The sequence below is a fragment of the Nannospalax galili genome, unplaced genomic scaffold (genome assembly GCF_000622305.1).
Source record: "Nannospalax galili isolate Female #2095 unplaced genomic scaffold, S.galili_v1.0 scaffold7, whole genome shotgun sequence".
Classification (NCBI taxonomy): domain Eukaryota; kingdom Metazoa; phylum Chordata; class Mammalia; order Rodentia; family Spalacidae; genus Nannospalax; species Nannospalax galili.
In genome coordinates this window covers 9315725-9336827 of record NW_008359081.1, presented here as the reverse complement: position 1 = coordinate 9336827, position 21103 = coordinate 9315725, and the positions used below count along the sequence as shown (strand labels likewise).

Genomic DNA, 21103 nt, shown 5'->3' with positions numbered 1-21103 from the left:
CAACATAATCTTTCCATTTCCTTCCCTCATCTTTTCTTCAAGAATGAAAAACAGTGTGATTTCAGATTGATTGTATCTGTTAGATTTATCAGTATTGTTTTAGATTTGATTTTTATGATATATGCAGTATTTAAGCTTGCCTTAAATAAGCCTCGTGGGCTTAGACATTAATCACTGTTTTATAAATAACATGGCTTATGTGGAAAATTTTCAGTTCTATTAAGTTTAAAAATGTTCATTGGAATACTGCCTACTTTGTGCTGGAAGCTCCCTCTGTGTTCGATATATAAAAGTATAACACTGTTTTTGTATGGATTCTTTGCCTTGACCAAACGTTGTTAGTAAGGCATCTGTGTCTTCTGGGCCCATCTGTGTACTTCCTGGCAAAATCTAGAATACTGCTAAGTCATTTTTGGAAGATTCTCTCATTCTCAATATCTGGTCAGGTTTTTTTCATCCTCTACTGCTATCCCAGATGCTGTTTATCTCTCTGCCCTGTCTGCTCCAAGAACCCTGATATGTAGGGTTGGAGGAGGTCTTCCTTACCCTTGATGTTTCCTCCTGGTAATTTCCCATCTACCGACTCCCACTCTGCTGAAAATTCCTTTAAGTCCATGCTGGTATTCAGAATTGAATCCAGTTACATGTTGAGATCTCTTTTCTCCATTTAGCAGTCCTGAATAAAATCTATTGTTATTTTTTAAATTTTTTTATGTGTATCAGTGTATTGCCTGCACGTATGTAAGTGCATCCATGTTGTGCAATGCCCGCAGAGGTCAGAAGAGGGCGTTGGATGCCCTAGAACTGGAGTTACAGATGGTTGTTAGCCACCATGTGGGTGCTAAGAATTGAACCTGGGTCCTTGGCAAGAGCAGTCAGTGCTCTCAACTGCTGAGCTGTCTCTCCAGCCCGAATCTGTGTTCCCCACTTTTACTACTGTGCAATTCCGATTTTTCCTTCATTCTTTCATTGATATGATTGGTGGGGGCAGTTTCATCTCTGGCAGGCAATGTAGTTTCAGGGTCAGGGGAGGGGGGATAACGGGAGCCAGGGTCCTAGAAAACAAACCTGGGCCAGTGGTTCATGGGTGGACGCGTGAGAGAAAGGAAGCCAGCAGTGCTCATGTATAAGAGCTGGTCCCAGGAAAGCCTTGTCACCGAAGGAGCACGGCTTTTGTGAGTTGAGGCTAGGGGGAGGGAAGTTAACGGCTTGGTCCGATGTCCCACCCTCAAGTAGTCCTGGGCTTCTCCACCCAGGTATCTGGACTGGACTCAGGCTCTTGGGTGTAGCTTTCAGGCAAGGTGTGTAAAAAAGAACGATGACAAGAAACCAAACCAGGAACTAGAGTCTCAAATAATTCGGGCATTTCTGGCTTCTGGCTGGGACAGAGGCAAGGGCATTTCCTTTTTCTAGCCTAGGTCCCTCAACCACTGGACTGGTTTCTTTGTCCTGTTCTCATCACAACCAGAGTTTTGTATGTGATATTGCTTGATACATTACTAATCTCCAGAATACTGGTATTGGTGGCTTGCTGGTGGATCCTAGTATTTTAGAAGTCTGACTCTAACCTCTGAATATGCAGACCCATAATTAGGTGCCCCTCAAGTAGTTAATTTATTACTATAAATTGTATAATTGCCATTTAATGAAATACCATTAGTAGACTGCGGTATTGTGGCTGTGAATGTCCATCTGTCTTCCGATTTGTTGTACAGGGAAAGTGTACAGAGGCAATATTTTGGTGACACAATCATGCAGTTTGAATGCAACAGAAAAAGGTGGAGTCCAAAAAACTAATAGCTGAAGGTTTTGGAAAACCCTGTAACAATTCTTTCCATAGAGTAATTTGAATGAAAGCCAGATAATAGCTAGTTTTGGGAGGAAGTCTACAGTTAGGGCTTTGAGTGTGCCTGAGAACAACAGAAAGTAACTGCAGAGAAAGTGTGGAAGTTTTGAGGAGATTGAGGGACTCCTCCAGCTGAAGTTAGTATGTTAAAAAAAGCCTCCTAGGGCAAAGCTGGAAATTTAAATGACTGAAAGTGACTAGTTGGGAACTGGGTCAACCTGAAAAGCTTCTCTTAGGACTAAAGGCTCAGTATTGTCATGCATGAATGTGGACTCCTGTTGTTCATTCTTCAGGTTCTTTCAGACACTTAGACAATAGAAAGTGATCAGGTGCTCAAGTAATAGCAAATCATTCAAGGATTAAAAGGGGGTTGGGCACGTGAGCAAGTATTGGCCAACTAGGGAAAAACAAAAAGAAATTCCGCATACTGAATCCAGCCAGTTTCTAGTCTGTGATCTAGTCTGTGGTCTATTGAGGAAAAGCTTCAGAGAGATCTGGATTTCAGGAAAAGGATTATCTGTTAAAATCTGGAAAGGGTAAAGGTAGGAATGTTAACATTTAAAAAATTTAGTTGAGATAGTAAATTTGAAAAGGCAGCAAGATGATAACGTTAAAGCAGATGAGGAAATTTACTGCTGTTTATTTTCATCATTTAAAACAAGTTCTCTGCAAATCCTCTGTGAAAGCGAATGGTAAATTCAAAATAGGTAGTGTCAACCATATGCTTTTGTAGTCTATTTTAAGGCACATCACTAAAAAATCATGTATGAAATTGGGTTATGTGGAAAGCTTTAAAAAAGTTAAATATGCTAAGTCATGCTTGGTCATTTCTTAATGCCTTTACTATACAGAGCAAAATTTAATGAGACTGACTCTGTCCTGGAGAATCTGGAATGTGTTCACTTGTGGAGAGAGATTGGTAAAATTGGTTTAAAAAGTTTAGAATAGAGGTAAGGGAGACTAGGGTAAATTTATAAGCTCACGTAGTTCTGAGATTTCTGTAAAGTAATTGAGTTAACCCGTGTTAGCATTGAAAACCTAGACTGCCATGACAGAAAGGTCTAAGACAAAGAAGCAGAACCTTGTCATCTTTGTCATCAGTGAGAGTGCCTGTGCGACTGTAAGTTGCTTGTCAGCTCAAAGGAAAGCATGTTGATTTGGTGTGGTTATGATCACAACATGAAGACAATGCATTAGGGCAAGGCTGGGGGTATAGATCAGTGGCAGAGCACTTTTCTAACATACCCAAAGCCCTGGGTCAATCTTCAGCACCACAAAAAGGCCACCAACAAAAAACAAATAAAAGGGTGTTGACAAATACAGATACAGAATTGAGCACCAATTTAATGACTGGATACTTTGCTGAAGAACAAGTTCCTTCTGCAATCAAGTATGGCATATGATACTGTGCTTTTTAAATCAGTTAGCAGTAGAGAAAATGGCATGAAGTAAATTGAGATTTACTGCTTTCATATTGCTGACTTAGCATTTGTTCCTCTCCATGTTCAGTCCCCTTGACCCCCAACCCCTGCCCATCCGCCCGTCCGCCCGTCCGCCAGCATATGCAATGCTGAGGTATCCGGCACCTTCTCCAGGACATAACCTCCAGACTTCTGTCTGGGCTGAGCAGCAAGTAACTAGGATGGTTGTCTTGCGTGGGGTTTATTGGGTACGCGTTTAGGACGCTGAGGCTTATATCCAAGCTGTGTATTTTAGCTGTATTTCAGCTAACGAAGGAACCTGGCTCATCTTAATTTCTGAATATCTTGGTTGCATAAATTGATATGTAACTTATTAGCTTTTCCCACCCTTTGCTGCAGCCTCCTTGTTTGTCCCTCCCCCATTAATTTAATATGGGGTTTCACTATTCTAAATTGGTAACTACCAGATCGTTTTCTAAGCTTCCAAGATACAGGAGCTCCGATCTGTTTTTATCCTCTCCAGTTTCTTTTTTTTTTTTTTTTTCTTTTTGGGTAAATGTCATTTTTAATTTCTGTTCTGTCATCCTAGTAAAGTTTCAGGAATTAAGAGAGCCAAATGAGTCTCTTCCATATGCTGTGTTTAACTAGAAGTCTGAGACCCTAAGTCCTTGTTAAAGATGTGCATGAACCTCCTTCTCCATGCTTGGCGGGCCTTACCTGGGCCCGAGGGCCTATTCTTTCTCCTGATTCTCAGAGATTTCAGCAGTATTAGCTTTCAGAGAATTCCTAATGGCCCACGCTTTTCTCTGCCTCAGAGCTATTTTTGCTCCTGCTGAACTATTACCCTGCTTCGCTCCACCCACTCTTCACCTGGCTCCCTCCCACCATCCTTTCAGGTATTTGCTTCAGCTTTACTTTCTCAGAAAAAGCCTGTCTGGTGTGTGTTTTCCTACATATACAGGCTCAAAGCTTCTTGTGAGTTTCTTTTACCCCTTTCCTACAGTGTACCTGAATATTTAATTACTGTCAATCTCTTTCAATAGACCACAGAGTCAAAGAGGGCAGAAGTCTGTCTTGGTTATCAGTATATTCCATTTATATGGCATGGTTCCTGGCATATTATAGAGAATGCTTCTTTTGTGACTCCTTATGGAACTTAAAAGAATTATCTATTCACTCCAAATAAGGATGGAATGGATAGACCAAAGAAAGAGTTCAGTTTGGGAAATCCATTGAGTTTACTGGGGTTATTTACAAGAACATGGGAAAAACATGGAGAACTCTACTATGGATAAGCCCCAACTCCAGTCAGTTTTGTTTTTGTTTCTAAGACTTTGGTGCTGTTGAGCTGGAGGAAGTGGTAATTGGAAATCTAAAGGGAGGGTCTCTTGAGGATCTTCAGACTAAAACAATTCCCATAGAAGAAAATTTTATAGCTCTGTTAACTATTAAAATAGATGTAGCTATCTGATGTATAGGACTCTTTAACTTCTTGCTCTAACTGTGGGCCAAGGTGTTCTGTAGGTCTCTATTGTCCCTCTGCTTTGGGAAGGTGAAGGTCACATCAAGGCCAGAGGAAACAGCTATGTTGCAATGCTCATTAAGTGTTGAAAAAGCAGACAGAAAAGTACAGATGACTCTTTTAAATAGCTATACATAACATCCAAACTGACCAGGTATAATGGAACACACCTGTAACTCCAGCATTCCGGACGCTGAGGCTGGAAGATGGGTAGTTCAAAGCCTTGTTTGGGCTACATGGCAAAGCCCTGTCTTAAAAAAATCAACAAAATAAAAAGATGTAATGCAGTTGTACAAAGGGGGTAATTTTAAAATAGCTAGTATTAAAAAAATAAAAAAAAATAGCTAGTATTATTTTAGGCATGTGCTGTAAACATTAAAATTTTACTATTTTAAAATTACTTTTATTGTTATATCAAAATGCAGAGTAGAGCCAGGCATGGTAGCCTATATATTCTAAGCAATTAGGAAGTGGAGACAGGAGGACTGGGAAGTTGAGGTAGGGAGAATCCTGAGTTATAGGTCAGCCTGGGCAATGTTGTGAGACCTAGTATAAATAATAAATAAATAAATAAATAAATAAATAAATAAATAAATAAATTAAATAATCAATGATTAAGGAAGACTCTTTAGGGGCTGGAGAGGTGGCTCAGGGGTTAGGAATATTGACTGTGACATCAACTTTCCATTATCTGATCAGACTCCAGAAATGGTCTTCAAGATGCACAGTTCCCCCCAAACTTTCTATTGATCATTTTTTACAGAAGCTTTCTTCTTGAGACTCCTTAACCAGAACGGCTACAATGAGCAAAACTCAACTGAAGTGCATCTTTTCCAGTATTACACTGTTGCTAAGAAGTGGTGGGATTGTGTTGAGGAAGGCCAGGCAAGAAGAGGAGCCAGAAAGGCCTTCAACAGTTCTTAGCCAGAATTTTGTGCTATATTTTATTTCACAATTGCACATCTCAATTTTAGTCACTTCTTTTCCATTTCCTTCACTCTGAATCTTCCAGATGCTATGACACACTAAGTACTTTATTAAAAGAACTTTAGGAAGACACTTGTGGCAAATAAGCAATGGCATTTCACATCTGTAAAACAACTTGACAGTAATTATAAAGTCGTGGACTGGGCTTCCTTTAGTTCATACAAGTATGAATTTGTAATTCCTGTTTATCCATGTGCTAGTTTATCCCACACCCAATTTAAATAAAGCTCTGTGCTGTTGAGTTTAGATTTTATTTATTGTCTGAGAGTTACACACACACACACACACACACACACACACACTACATCCCCCACACTTTACCCTCTAACTTCTTCCGTTTCCACTTTCATTTTCCCCTCCCAACTTCATGTATTCTTTTTCTTTTTATTTTTAAAATACTTTACTTATTTTTATGTGTATGAATGTATTGCCCGCATGTGTGTTAGTGTACCAGTGTCGTGCAATGCCCGAGGAAGTCAGAAAGGTGTGTTGGATACCCTGGAACTGGAGTTACTGACGTTTGTTAGACCTTTGTTAGCCACCATGTGGGTGCTTGGAATTGAACCTGGGTCCTCTGCAAGAGCAGCAAATTCTCTTAACCACTGATCATCTCTCCAGCCCCCAAAACACTCTTTTTTTTTCTTTTTGAGGCAGGCTCTCCCTGTAGCCTGGAACTCACTATGTAGACCAGGCTGGCTTTGAACTCACAGAGATCTGCCTGCCTCTGCCTCCTGAGTCCTGGGATTAAAGGCCTGCGCCACCAAGCCTGACCTTCCTTTGTTTTTTTTTTTAAATCTATAGAATTCTCATAGTGCTGCCAGTATGTGCATGAGTGTAGGGCCGTCCACTGGAGTATGGGCAGCCTATCAAGGGTGGCATCCCTGAAGAAAACTGATGCTCTCCCTTCCTCAAAACATATCTAAAAATGTGTACATCAAGTACGATCTGTTAATGTGTACCTCTTCTTTGATGATTCTTTAAAGGTGTGTTCCAAGATGAGCCTGGTGGCACAGGCCTATAATCACACTACTCCAGAGATTAAGGCAGAAGGATTGAAAATTGAAGACTTGCCTGAGCTACTGAGCAAGTTCAAGGCTAGCCTGGGGTAGTATAGTGAAACCTTTTCTCAAAAACAAAAAAAATACAAAGAGCTGGGAATGTAGTTCAGTAGTAAGTAGTATGATGGCTGGATTCAAGTCCCAGAAAGAAAGAAAAAAAAATTATAAAGGAAAAAGGCATGTTCTAGAATTTCTAGTCTGTTCTTCAAGAAGTGTACAATAATTCTACACTTCTGAAGTCTGGATCTCTTGGCTTAATTTGCTTTTAAGTCAAATTTGATTTAAATTATTCAGTTTATGTCAAGCCTCATTAAGGTCTATGGTTCTTGTTCATTCTAGCAAATTTGCGCTGGCAAAAATAATACTCTCAGGCACAGAGTGCATTAAAACATTCTAGGAAGAGGAAAACTGGGGAATCAGAGATATATTATTATATATTAAAACTGTCATTTGCCTGTAAAAGGAGCAGTGGTGGGGAGATGCCTTGGTTTGTCTTGTTTGGAAGGTTTGGAGCATTATTTATTTCAATAGAATATAGTACTAGTTACACATTGACTGCCAAGCACTAATTTTGGAATTCTGCCAAGGAATCATCATACTTCCTCTCAATTTTATTCTTCACTCAGAGTCACCTAGTATATTTTGATTAAATTTCTTTTAGGAAAGAGTTGATATGAGAAAAACAGAGAGTACAACACTTATTTATCTGTTGAAATAATCTTTAGCCAGACAGCTCTTTGCATTCATACGTCATGAGGTTATTATCTTTCTATATAATAGATAAGTATACTCAAACTTTAGACCTTTCCAAAGTCTCCACTAGCCATTGGAAAGGTGAACTTCAACACAACTGGTGTGAAATTCGAGATTTCAGCTTAGTCAGAGATAGCAGGATTTTCGCAGTATTATTAAAAGGCAAAACCCAGCAGTAAAATAGAAGCGAAAGGGCTTCATGTTTTCTTTCTGTTATGTCTTCTGTATTTCCTCATGACTTTACCATGCTGAGCTGTTTTCCACTATTGTTGCAAGTATGTGTCCAACATGTATACATTTCTGACTACAACATCAGTTCTTCTTTTCTAATGAATTTGACACTTTCCACTATCACCTCCCAGAGAGTGAAGAGGAAAATTGTAAAACAGAAATATTTACCAGAGTTGAGAGAAGTTCACAGGCTAAACAATGGGGCCAAAAAAGCCCTTTACTTGCTTCCTGTTTTAAAAATTGAGTGGGCCATCATCATTTCAGTTGTTGAGAATTCAACTTGAAAAACTGGATGGCTTATTATATGCCTTATTTCTAGATTCTCTCTGTTCTTAGGCTAGGACCAGCCCTGAATAAAATAATACTAGTTAGGAAGAGGAACTTACACGTGAGCATTTTGATCCTTCTGAGTTGTGCTTTCTACCAGCTGCCATGGAAACATGGTGTCACTGGATTCTTGGATTGTCTCTGCCCTCTAGAGTTCTGGCTTTACGAGCTAGTGAGCTTATTACAATTTGGATCATAGTTGTGGAAAGGCAGCTCCCACGGAAAGTAGAGGGCCCACTCCGATGGCCACGGGAATGAAGGGCTTTAGCATTCTGAAACTTCATGCGTATTTTAGGGAGGCAGTCAGTCATCTCTGAGAGCTTCAGCCCAGGACAGCTTCACATTGTTCACAGCTGTGTCACATCTTGAGGTTTCTCTGTGCATCCTACATACTTTCACAAGGCAGACACTTATCTCTTCCAGCTGTAAGCCAGAGGGAGTGGCGCCGTGCTGCAGATTCCTAGCAACACATTCAGGCTCAAACAACACAGGCAGTTCACTCTCTTGTGGGACTTTCAGGCACCAGAACTCTCATGCTCTTTGCAATGAGTTGAAGGCACCATGAAACAGTCTCAACAAGAATTAGCTAGAGGCAAGATGTGTCTAAATTAGAAGGACGTTGAGGAGAGGAAGTTTGAACTACTTTAGGGAAGGGCAAGCAGGATTGTTCCAGATGCTGGTCTCTTGATACTGTTCCACAGTGCTCCACACCCTAAACAAATCAGATCATCCTTGACTCTCCCAGTTGGATCCCTAGCTCCCCGCATGTGCCAGTTCTTGATATGAACTGTGTGAGAGTTGGATGGAGCATCTGACCTCATTTGGCCCATTTGTTCAGAATTCTGAATAGAACCAGGAAAATCAGAAAAAGGAGTGGAATTAGGATCATAAGAGAGAGTCTTTGAACAGCAGAAGGAAGAGAGAAGGAAATTAAGCCAGTGAGTTAAGAGGCAGTTGAATGGGCTGGAGAGACGGCTCAGTGGATAAGAGCAGGGGCTGCTTTTGCAGAGGACCTGGGTTTGGTTCCCTGCTCTCACAAAGCAGCTAACAACTGTCCATAACTGCAGTTCCAGGGGATGAAACACCCTCTTTTGGCCTCCACAGACATTGCACGCCTGTATATGAAAGCGAAACACTCATACACATAAAATACAAATAAATAAGTCTAAAAAAAATGGAGGCTGTAGAGATGGCTCAGAGGTTCAGAGCACTGGCTGTTCTTGTAGAAGACCTGCCAGGTTGGAATCACAGCACCCACTTGGCGGCTAACAACCATCCATAACTCCAGTTCCAGGGGAACTGACGCCCTTTTCTGACCTCTGGGGGCATTGAATGACACAGGTGCACTTACATACATGCAAGCATAACACTCACACACATAAATTAAAATAACAAAATTTTAAAAAATAAAAAAAGAAAGAGGCAGTTGAAAAAGAGGATTAGGAAAAAAGAGGAAAAGAGAAACCCTATGCTAGTGTTTGTCTCCTGAGATGTCTAGTGGGCACATAGCTCACATATAACACTTTATAAATAAATATAAGAAAATTTAGGGTTGGAGGCTCATACCTTGGAAACTGCTATCAGCTGCTGTTAAGGAAAAAGTGATTTCTATTTGACCCAAAGAGCATTTCTGTGTCTCTCCAGAGCAGATGTTATAGCAAGCTCAAGGACTTCTGTCGCAGACATGTGAACTTCGTAACTAGTCAACATGGAAAAAGTCTAATTGTGCTAGAGGCAGAACAGGAATCCATTCACTGCCAAAAGACAACTCTTATCATGAACTGATTCAGAGTACTCCCAAAGGTAAACACTGATGTCTAGGGAAAAAAGAGTAAGGTAAAACCATGACTCCTGGGGAAGAAAGAAGGAAGGACCATAAGAATATAGCTGACAGGTGTCTTTTAATCTGTGGCTTGGCTGTGAGGTTACAAGGAAAGCAGATACCTGAAGAAGCACAGTCACATGGGAACATTAGCCACTGGGTGCCAGATAATCTTACAGGTTGTTCCAAAGACTCAGTGAAATCCAGATTGTACCATTTTGAGTGCTCATTGATGAGAAGATCACAAGTTTGCATACACCGCAGTCTTTTAATGCGGTGATTCTCAGAGTGTGGTTCCTGGACCAGCAGCATCAGCATTACCTAGAAACTTGTTAGAGATGCAGATTCTCAGACCTTCCCCCAGACCTATGAAATCAGGAAACCTGGACTGGGAAATTTGTGTTTTAAAACTAGCCCTCACCTTGTTAGAGTACTTGTCTAGTATGCATGAGGCCTGACAGTTTCAATCCCCAGCACAAAACAAAACACAACAAAACAACACACATGCACACACACACACACACACACACACATACACACACACACACAGAGTCACACACACAACAACAAACAAATCCCCCAAAACCTGGCCCTTCAAGTGACTCGCATGTATATTCAAGTTTGAAAAATTATTGATCTGGCAGCAAGAACTCTGCCAATCATCTTTAATTCAGGCAACCAAGAATCCACGGAGACACAGGTGGACAGTTTAGAATCTAGCCTAGAGTACCATTTCTAAAGATGTAAGATCTGCTAGAATTGTTTCCAACCCCATTAATATGAAGGTGGGTGATGTTTCTAAATCTTTTTCAACAGTGTTCATATTTTGCTTACCACTAATATGACCAATACTAGCCCGTCTAACATTAATTATGATAATTAATGAAATCCCTCGTGTACTAGGACCTAAATATAGCTGCAGCACTTACAGTTGCTGCCTTGGGAGTGAGCTTTTTGATTAATTGCTAGCCAGCCACCCCCAGAGTATGCATTCCTGATTAAGACAACTGACCACCTCTATAGTGTACCTTAAGCTAATACACTCATATATCATGCTGTACTGTCCACATGAAAGTTTTTCTAAACCCTTACACTTGACTTTATTAAGGCATAATTTAAACACCATAAAACACTTCCATTTTAAGTATCCAGCTTTGAGTTTTGACAGGCGTATACAGTCATGCAACCACTACACCAATCAAAATACATACAGCAATCACCTAGATGACATCTGTAGGTTCCTTTCAGTTCATCTATCCACCCCCACACCACCCCAGTCCATATGTGAGTTTAGCTTGTTTTACAATTTTACATAAATGAAATACCCAGATACACGTTTTTTTTGATTCATTTCTTTTGTTACATTATCAGTAGTTAATTTCTTTTAGTTGTATGGCAGTATCTATTACGTGATTATGACAGTTTGTTTATATATTACTCTGTCGCTGTGTTTCCAGTTTCGGCTATTTAATAAATAAAGTTTCTGTGGACATTCATGTACCAACCTTTTTGTAGACATGTGTTTTCATTTTGTTTATGTAAATGTTTATGAATAGAACATTTGGGTCATCAGATAGATGTATGTTTAATTTCATAAGAAACTGCTAAACATTCCAAAGTTGTACTGTTTTGTATGCCTACCAACAGAGTAAGAGTTCTGGCTGTTCCAAATCCTTGTCATAATTTGTATTGCCAGTTTTCTAAACACAATTATTTATTTATTTATTTCTGAGTGTTTAGCCTGGATGTATGTAAGAGGACCATGTATGTGTAATGTCTGCAAAGGGGTGCATTGGATCTTCTGGAAATGTAGTTACAGGTGGTTGTTTGTTGACATGTGGGAGCTGGGAATTGAACACAGGTCCTCTGTAAGAACAGCTAGAGCTCTTAACCACTGATCCAACTCTCCAGCCCCGGTAACGCTGGTCTTTAAAACTGTTTATGCTGAGTAGTTCAAAATAAATTATAGACATTCTTTTTTCCACTTAATTTAAATTCAGGCCTTTATGTTTGGCTTCTGTAAAGACCATAAAGCTAATAATATTGATCCAGGTAACTTAGATATGGATTACATTATTACCTTTTCTTTACTTTAGACTTGGTGTCATGGGTGCCATTTGATTACGACAGTTGGTTATGTTATCATTGTTGTCTTTCTTTTTTCAGTTGTTTTTCTTTACTTATTCAGTCTGTGAGTCCCCTGACTGAATTGGTTGTGCTTTTTAAGAGAGTAGTAATATGTTAAATTGCTGGGACAGAATTAGGCAATTGGATTCTTCTCTTCATGGAGCTTTTTGGAGCTGAGTTTCTGAAACGTACATCTATAGAAACTCTAGAAAAGAAATATAAGCTGTCATATAAGAAAGCTTGTGCAGGCTGACTAAGAGTATTATCTGAATATAACTTCTCTTTAGGTGACTTGAATTTTAGGGCCTGATAGACAGACAGATGTAGAAAACAGTAGGCTAAATTATCGAATTATTGCTCTACACTACATATTAGAATTGTATCTTAGACTATAAAGCTGCTTATTAGTCAAAGAATAGAAAATTACAATGAATAAGTTCAAGAAATCTATTCTACTGTATTGTGACTACAACTAATGATGATGTATTGTGTGCTTGAAAATGCCAAGTGGGGGCTGGAGAGATGGCTCAGCAGTTAAGAACACTGACTGTTCTTGCAGAAGACCCAGGTTCAAACCCCAGCACCCACATGGCAGCTAATAACTGTCTATAACTCCAGTTCCAGGGGACCCGACAGCTTCTCTGTCTTCCCTGGGCATTGCAGGACATGGGTGCACTTACTTGCACACAGGCAATACACACATACACATAAAATAAAAATAGTAAAAAGAAAAAAGAAAAAAGAAAATGCAAAGTAAGTGGATGTTAAGTCCTCTCACCACGAAAAAATGATAACATTGTGTGGTAATGCATGCTAGTTACCTACATTTGCCATTCCTTTATGTATTTGTATACCTCAAAATATCATACTGTACATGACAAATACATATAATTTTAGGAAGAAAAAAAGGTTGAAGTTGATTTTACTCTCAATTATATTTTAAAATATAAACTTGCAGAACACATAAAATGCTTAGAACATTAACAATATATATTCTTTAGTTATGGGATTATTGATGATTTGTTTACTAGGTTTTGGAACTTTCTTTTGTTTCTACATTTTCCTCAACACATACATATACCTTTTGTAATCAGAAAAGTTGTAATTCTGCTACTTGAGTTTTAAGTCCTTATAGCAATTTTAATAATGTACTCTTTTGTTTCTTTAATCTTATGCAGCAAAGATTTACTACAGTAGATCCCAGATTAGAGACTAGAAAGTAAAACAATGCCTGTCCTCCTTTTCTCCCAAGAGTGCGTTACTGGACTGCAGTCTCTGACACTGTAGTCCTTCACAGAACGAAGCTTTCCTGATTGTCAAAGGGAAGAAAGATTTTTTTCCCTTAACCTCAAATCAGCAGAATTTCACCTCCTAAAGATTGGAGCAGAAACACAAGATTTTTTCTCCCCCTCAGCCTAATATTGTGGTTCTTGTTGCTGTTGGCGAGTCATCAGGGTTTCCTCTGTGCTTTCTGATGAAATAACAAATGATCTCTGTTTCTCTCCTTTTTTCTTCAGCTGACCTGAATAATGTCCGATTCTCCGCTTATAGGACTGCCATGAAACTCCGAAGGCTGCAGAAAGCCCTTTGCTGTAAGTACTCGCTGCTGCTTGATGATCTTGATGAGTTTCCTTTGTTAATAAAAAGAATGGAGATACTTTCACTTTTACACCTTTGAGTCACAAGGTCCTCTTGCAACATAAAATTCATTCTTTAAAGCACCTTTGGCTTAGTATATAGACTATTTTGTTAGATTTAGAATGATCTCTTCCAGTATTCAGCTACTAATGTTAAATTGGCAAGATGTTGATATGTTTTGTTTCCTAATGAATATCATTGGTGCCCACAATTCTCTTTGTGAGAGTTATCTCCCCCATTCCCATTATTTCTTCATTTTACAAAAGACATTTAGTATTAGAGGATTATGACTCTATCAAAACTGAGTTCACAGATTTGTATGGTTTATTGCTTTGAATGCTAATATTCAGATGAATGTTGTGATAGAGGAAAGATGATTGGATACTTCTGTGTTTTTAAAATCATGTATCTTTGGAAAGATCCTGAAGTGCTACATGACTCTTCTATCAATAAAATGAATTGTGGATAATACTGTTTGGGTGTCAGTATGCATTAACAATATGTCCATGAAAGAGTCAGGATAGACTCTACCGCAAAAGACTTAAAATGTAAAGAAGAATGCTCAGGGTATGTATAACATCCGGATACAGAAGCAAATGTGTATAAAAGGTCATCACTTACAGCCATGTTTGATTAAAAACTGTGAGGCTATCTTCATTTTCATGCTGAGGCACTGAGGAAAAGTAAATATATAGATTTATTGTCATATTTAGTTGTGTGGCAGTGAAAGAATGGAACACTGTGTGAACAGCTAGCTATGTGTTCAGCAAATGTTTGCTTGAGTTGGTGTTGTCTAAACTCTCAGTCTAGAAGCATAAGTAGAGCTTGCTCTAGAAAGAGTGTTCTAGTCGTAGGGAAGGAAGACTGTGTTCCAAGGCCTGGAGCTCAAAGAAAGCAAAATGAACTCAGGAACTGAAAATGCTTCAGCATGGCTAATGTGCAGAATTCCAAGGAGGGCTATTGTAAAATATTAGGCTAGAGAGAGAAGCAGGAGACAGATTGTGAAAGGCTCTTTAAAGCCCAAGTTAAAGAATTTAGAGGTCAGTGGGAGCCATTCAAGAGCATTTGGCAAGGGGATGACATTGTTGGATTTTCATTTAGAAAAATCATTTTGGCTGGGACACAAAGAATGAATTGAGGGGTTGAACCACTGACAGAAAAGAGACTTGTTACAGAACTGAAACCAGCAAAATAGTGGCTTGAATTAATAAAATAAGAATGGAGATATGTAGGGAGCATTTCAATATTTAGGAGGTGAGTACACTAACCCTTACTGGTTTATTTGCTTTAGTGGATGAAGGAGAGCCAGGGAAGGGAAGACCCATGGGTTTTTGGCTTGGGGTTCCCTGTGAATGGTAGACTTGGCTAGCACAGTTGGATATAGTACTAAGAACTATACATGCAATATTTTAGAATCATAAGCTTTTAATTAATTATGGGTGGGTTGAGGTAGCTTAGCAAGAAAAGAGAGTGAGAAGAAAAGAGTTGTTTGTGACAAAGGATGAGCTACCAACAAACAGGAATGCAGAGGCATGGCTGGGACTGAGGAAGGAAAATCCCAAGAGGTTTTGGTGACCATTGCATGGAAAGAAGATGGGATCTGTCACTAAGGTCAGATGTTGGCACATCAGGATGGAGTTGAGGATGCTTTCCATTCTATGTAGCAACAGAAAGTCCATTAGGAATTTTGATGATGGTAATAAATGCAATGAGCAGCTTAAAAGTAAACAAAGTAGAGATGGCTGGTATAGGGCCATTCTTGGGGAAATTTAGTTTTAGAGGGGAGGGAAGAGGGGTGGTAATAAAGTAGAGGTGACAGGAATGAATGTGAGTTTGTAAAGATAGAATGAGATTAAAATTAGTGGTGTAAGAAGAGACAATAAAAATGTACAAAATATGGGCAGGTGATCTAGCGTCAGAGAGAAAGAAGAGACACTTCTTTTCCACTACACTGACAAGAGAGAAAGATACTTGCAGGTTCTAAGTAACCAAGAAACTTGGTGGCAGGGTAGTGAAGGACACCTAGCTTCCAGCAAGTCAGTTTCTGTGTGGAGTTGGAGAATCCCTGTGATGTAGTTAATAGTAGAAGATGATACGGTTGATGCTGGGCTTATCTTTCTTGAGAATAAGAGGGAGGCTAGGCTGCAAACCAACATTAGGGAACCCAATCAGCCAAGTGTTTTACAACAGCAGCAATCTCTACTGGTACAATATTGCTTCAACAGTATCCAGCCTTCAGAAGCTGCATGCATCTGTCTTAGAGTAGGTAGATAACTACTGGACAAGCACTATAAGGATTTGGGCAAAAGAGTGATTAAAATATTCTTTCAGGACTGCATTGGTAGGGAAAGTTACAAATTTAGGCAGTAATTGAGAATTAGGAGGTAGAGGGAGTGTTAGGTAACTGAAGGGACTGAAGGTCAAGAAGTTGTGGTCAGGAGGGAAATAGCTCAGCACTGTTTCAGTAGTGGAACAGTTCTAGGCAGGGCTTGGTGTCACATGCCTTTAATTCCAGCAGGGGCAGATGGAACGAGTTTCTGGCCAGCCATGGATACATAGTAAGACCCTGTCTCAAAAAAAATGTGGGACAGTTCTAGATGATTAGGTCTAGACTACAAACGTTTAAGTAGGTTGTCAGGGTGGATTAGGTGTGGATTTCCATGGAGATAAATAGGAAGTTAGAGAATTGAGAAGCTTTAATTATGTAGTAGTCATCTATGCCAATATTGGGACAGAATTTGGGACAGAACTGGGAAAGACAGAAAGGCTTGGCCACCAAGTCTTTGGGGACAAAGACATTCAACCAGGAGGTCCTTAGAAGTGGGCAGTGTGAAAATCAAATAACTACTGGCATGCAGTTCTTATATGGAGATGGAAGTGCCCTAGAACCGAAATTACTGTGAAGGAACAGGTAGGCCCTTCCCATTCATCCTGCTATTTCCAGTGCTTAACACAAAACTGGACATAGAGTAGGGCGTGATATATTCCATGGAATGAATATGTAAATGAATGCCAATGGATGATTTTATTGCCATAAGAGCTTACAGCCGAAAGCTATTATTTTCAGGTATAAACTGCCAAGTTCAAGTAGATAATAAAGGCTCCCCATGCCTAGGATCTTTTAAAGGACCTGGCTAATGAATCATAGCAGGCATAAAACAGTTTGGCGGAGGGGTAGGCTCAAGGGGTTGAACAGAGAAAGTCTTCTGCCTTTTTTTCCTCTTGACCTTGCCTTATCCCTGAGGTATTGCATTCCTTTGATAAAAGAGGAGAATTATGAACTGGTTAGTATAAAGTGCTATAGACTATTCCTATAAGATCCTAAAAGTTAAAAGGAGGTAACCAAGTGTTCCAGGTTGTAGTCTGACAAATGTCAAAAAGAGACTAGATGGAAGTGTCCATAATGTCTTATGACTGTTGTCCCTTTCCATAATGTGCCTTGGAACCATTTGAGCATTATTTAGTTTTTCTGATGAAAAGAATTTTATTCATGTATGTCTTTTATTGTCTCTCATTTCAATTTGTGTCAAAATTTATGATAAATATTGGGAAAAACAGAAATTTGATATTATTGCTTCTTCTAGAAAAAATAAAAAATAATATTTAAAAAAATTTGAGGGACAAAAATTTCTTGAATCCAAGAGACTACAGATCCAGGAGGGTGTAAATGAAACAATCTGGAAAAGTTTTGCATTGCCTGTAGAGTAGAAAGAAAGACTAGCATAGGGGCAATGTTTTCATGTGAAGACTGACAGCTCCATCTGACCATTTAAAATATATGCATGTGTAACTTTTATAATTAAAACATTTTGTACAAAAAAATGTTGGCCATTTGAGGTAATAACCTTGTAATAAGCTTAAGCTCTGAATGTCGAATGATTTTGTTAAATGTTTACTTTTAAGCAGATTTGAAATTCTCAGCACTTCCTTTCAGAGAGCTTCACTCTTATTTGGAAAAAAAGCTCAAGGAAAGCAAAATTAGAGTGTATTTATCTAAATTAAGTACTGAATGCTCAAGAATGCATGGATAGGTCCCATGTTCAGTAAGAACAGAGTTAAGAGTTTCGTCAATCCTTTTACTATTGAAAAACAGGTGGAGTCCAATTACTTAGTAAGTTTTCAATAGGTGTTTTAAGAATTTCCTCTCAATTTTGTATTTGCTTAGGTTTACCTTCCAGCACTTTGTCATTTCTATGCCTACAAAGTTATGATAAAGAGCTATTGTCTTTGGTATAAGCAAATGAAACTCGCCCTACCAACGACTGCTTCTTCTATGTCTTATATTAATGGAAATTAGTGCTGTTATCTCAGTGATTTCCTGATGCCAGTGAAGAATTTGAATTACAGATACCTTGGAAAACTTAACTCAGTCACCTTTATTAAGCTCCTGATCTTATTTTTTTTTACATCCCTATCAAAGTTCAATACTACAGAAAACCAAATGACACTACAGAGAATATACTATTGGCCTATAATGTCCTCAGTTTATAATTAGTTTAATGTTATATGACTCTGTAGTGCTTTTCAGTGTATTGCGAATAAAAGTTAAGGTCTATGGAACAGCAGGGACAAAGAAATTCTTGGTGAGAAAGATTTATAAGCTGGTTCATAAGGAGAAAGTTATGAAGAAGATAATCTAAGAATTTTCTTTCTTCTTTTAAGTTTCTGGTGACATTCCTTAAGGGTGTGCTTTCTTTTAAAAATATTTTTAAAAGATTTTTTTAAATTTTATTATTTTTATTTTACGTATATGAGTGTATTGCCTGTATGTAGGTAAGTGCACCCCATGTCGTGCAATGCCCGCAAGGACAGAAGAGGCTGTCTGATCCCCTGGAACTGGAGTTACAGACAGTTGTTAGCTGCCATGTGGGTGCTGGGATTCGAACCCAGGTCTTCTGAAGGATCAACCACTGTTCTTAACCACTGACCCATCTCTCCAGCCTCAAGGGTGTGCTTTCTAAAATGAAAAGGATACCAAAGTTTCAAGAGCAAAAGTCAAAATGCACTTAACAAAGCAAGTATATTTAGCTTATTAATGTGTAAGGGGTTGGAGAGAACCCAAACCACAGGGCTAAATATACTACAGTTGATAAATATGACAAATATTCTCCATACAAGAAGAAATTGAGAAGAATTTGTCTGTGTTCAACAACGAAATCCTGCATAATAGACGTTTGGCACAGCCAAGAGTTGTCTAAATAAAGCCGAAACTTCTGGACTTGCCTTCACTAAGACAAACAAGGTGAAAAATGTGCTCTCTTTTGGGTAAATGGACCTTACCTTCTAATAGTGCACTAAAGGTGGCTAAAGAAGGCATTAGGCAGGGTTCGCTTGCTAAAGCAGACTCACAGGACCCACAATAACATGGCTTACACAGCTGCAGTTTATTGCCAGAGAAAGCTACAACACAGTAGCATTAAATGGGATGTGGATTCGCAGCCACATGCTGCCTTACAACAAGGCTCTGGAGAAGCAGCATAAAGATTCTTCCACCCCAATCTACTTTATTCCATGTACAGGTATTACTTTTTCATGTAGGATAAAGAGTATGTCTCTGTTATGTCATAATTTAAAAACATCTTGAAGTCATAGCTAAACTAACTTTCTCAATTTATGTGGCTTGGCAGATATTGGTAGAGAGAGAGAAAGAGAGAGAGAGAGAGAGAGAGAGAGAGAGAGAGAGAGAGAGAGATTCTGTAATAAGAAGACCCCTCCGTCTTCCAGGGGAAGTATTGTAGTCTTGTTCAAAGTCTCTCTAATGACCATGAGTTGCACAATAGATAAACAAATGGTTGGTCCTCAGTCATGATGCTGAGATGTCAAAGAGCACTTTGTAGACTCCATTGTACAGTAATCACTGGTTCTATTTCCCAGTTATTCTAGGCAGCAGTTCCTCCTGGAACTGAATGCCCTCAAAGTGTTTTTCTTCCACTACTAGAACACCTCTTTCATCACTTAATCTTTTTCATTTAAAAGCAAATTCTAACTGGCCAGATATTCCTAGCTGGGATCCTAGTTTTCACAATCTCCTGTTATTTCAAGTGGCCCAGTGCTCTTTGTCTACCAGACATATTGTTGCTTAAGAACAAATAGTAAAAGAAATAGGAAGGGCCGGTGAGATGGCTCAGTTGGTAAAGGTTCCTGCTGCCAAACCTGACGATCAAAGTTTAGTTCCCAGGACCCACATGGTAGAAGGAGAGAACTGATTCCCACACGTTTTCCTCTGATGTTCATACTTGAACTTGTGGCACATACCTCAACCCCACATAAATGAAATAAATGTAATTAACATTTTTAAAAAAGAGTTAAAATTGACGCATAAATAATCTTGTCTTACGGGTTAAAATGATAAGAATAGTAGTCACTCCTAAATGAACTATGCCTTGGGAATGCCACTAAAATTTCCATAATCATTCACATCAAACTTCTGGCTTTTCATTCTTAGGAAAGTAGGCCCACCAAATTAAATGTAATTATCTTTCAGTGATCCAGCTGTTCCAATTATCCCTCCACTCACTTATGGCTTTTCATGCACAGTAATGGGACAAAAACCATTTTTGTCATATAATATTATGACAGATGAGACAAATAGCATGTAGACCTTCTACCATAACCCCAATAACTTTGAAATCTCTGTTACCACGACCACAGTGTTCATTCAGATAGTTGTAAATTTCTGTTCTCCACATTTGCCTACGTAAATATTCCTATGGGGTATGCTTTGGCACAGATGCTTAATAACAGATTTAGCCCATAAAACAAGAACCAAAAGACATAGCCATATTTAATATTATTCCGTAAAGGAGCACATATCCCTTCATTCATGGTATCTCTTTCTTTTTTTCCCCTTTTTTGGGGGCTCTTTTTCAGACAGGGTCTCCCTGCAGCCCCAGCTGGCCTGGAACTCATTGTGTAGACCAGGATGGCCTTGAACTCACAGCAATCTACCTGCCTCTGCCTCCTGAGTGTTGGGATTAAAGACCTGTGCCACCACACCTGGCTTTCACTCATGGTATTTCTTAGGTTGGCAGTCTTGCCAACTTCCTTAGTGGAGGCAGAAGTTTTAACAAGGCTTTTTAACCCAAAGAGAATTCAAGTTAAAGCAAAAGGAGTATTCTTTTCCGTTGACACCAACATTTTTACATTTCCAGGTTTTTTTGTATGTTTTTTTTTAAGACATACTTGGCATCTTCCTTCCCTTCAGCCACAATCTTACTTTTCCTTTACCATTTCATTTGTTTTAATCCAAATGTTGCCTCCCAACACACACACACACACACACACACACACACACACACACACACAGAGTAGTTCCTTTGAATTCAACCACTATGCTAGCCCATGTTGATGGTAGCAAAATAAAATATTCCA

The 21103-nt window shown here is 39.0% G+C and overlaps 1 protein-coding gene across 5 annotated transcripts in view; it reads left to right on the top strand.

Moving 5' to 3' along the window:
* Dmd (dystrophin) overlaps nt 1–21103 on the top strand; it is a 2373110-nt gene that overhangs the window by 2260493 nt on the left and 91514 nt on the right. For all 5 annotated transcript variants that reach the window (XM_017795501.2, XM_008822732.3, XM_008822735.3 and 2 more), the window contains one exon: nt 13612–13686. In XM_017795501.2, coding sequence (XP_017650990.1) covers nt 13612–13686 — 75 coding nt within the window. The remainder of the gene's footprint in view (nt 1–13611; nt 13687–21103) is intronic.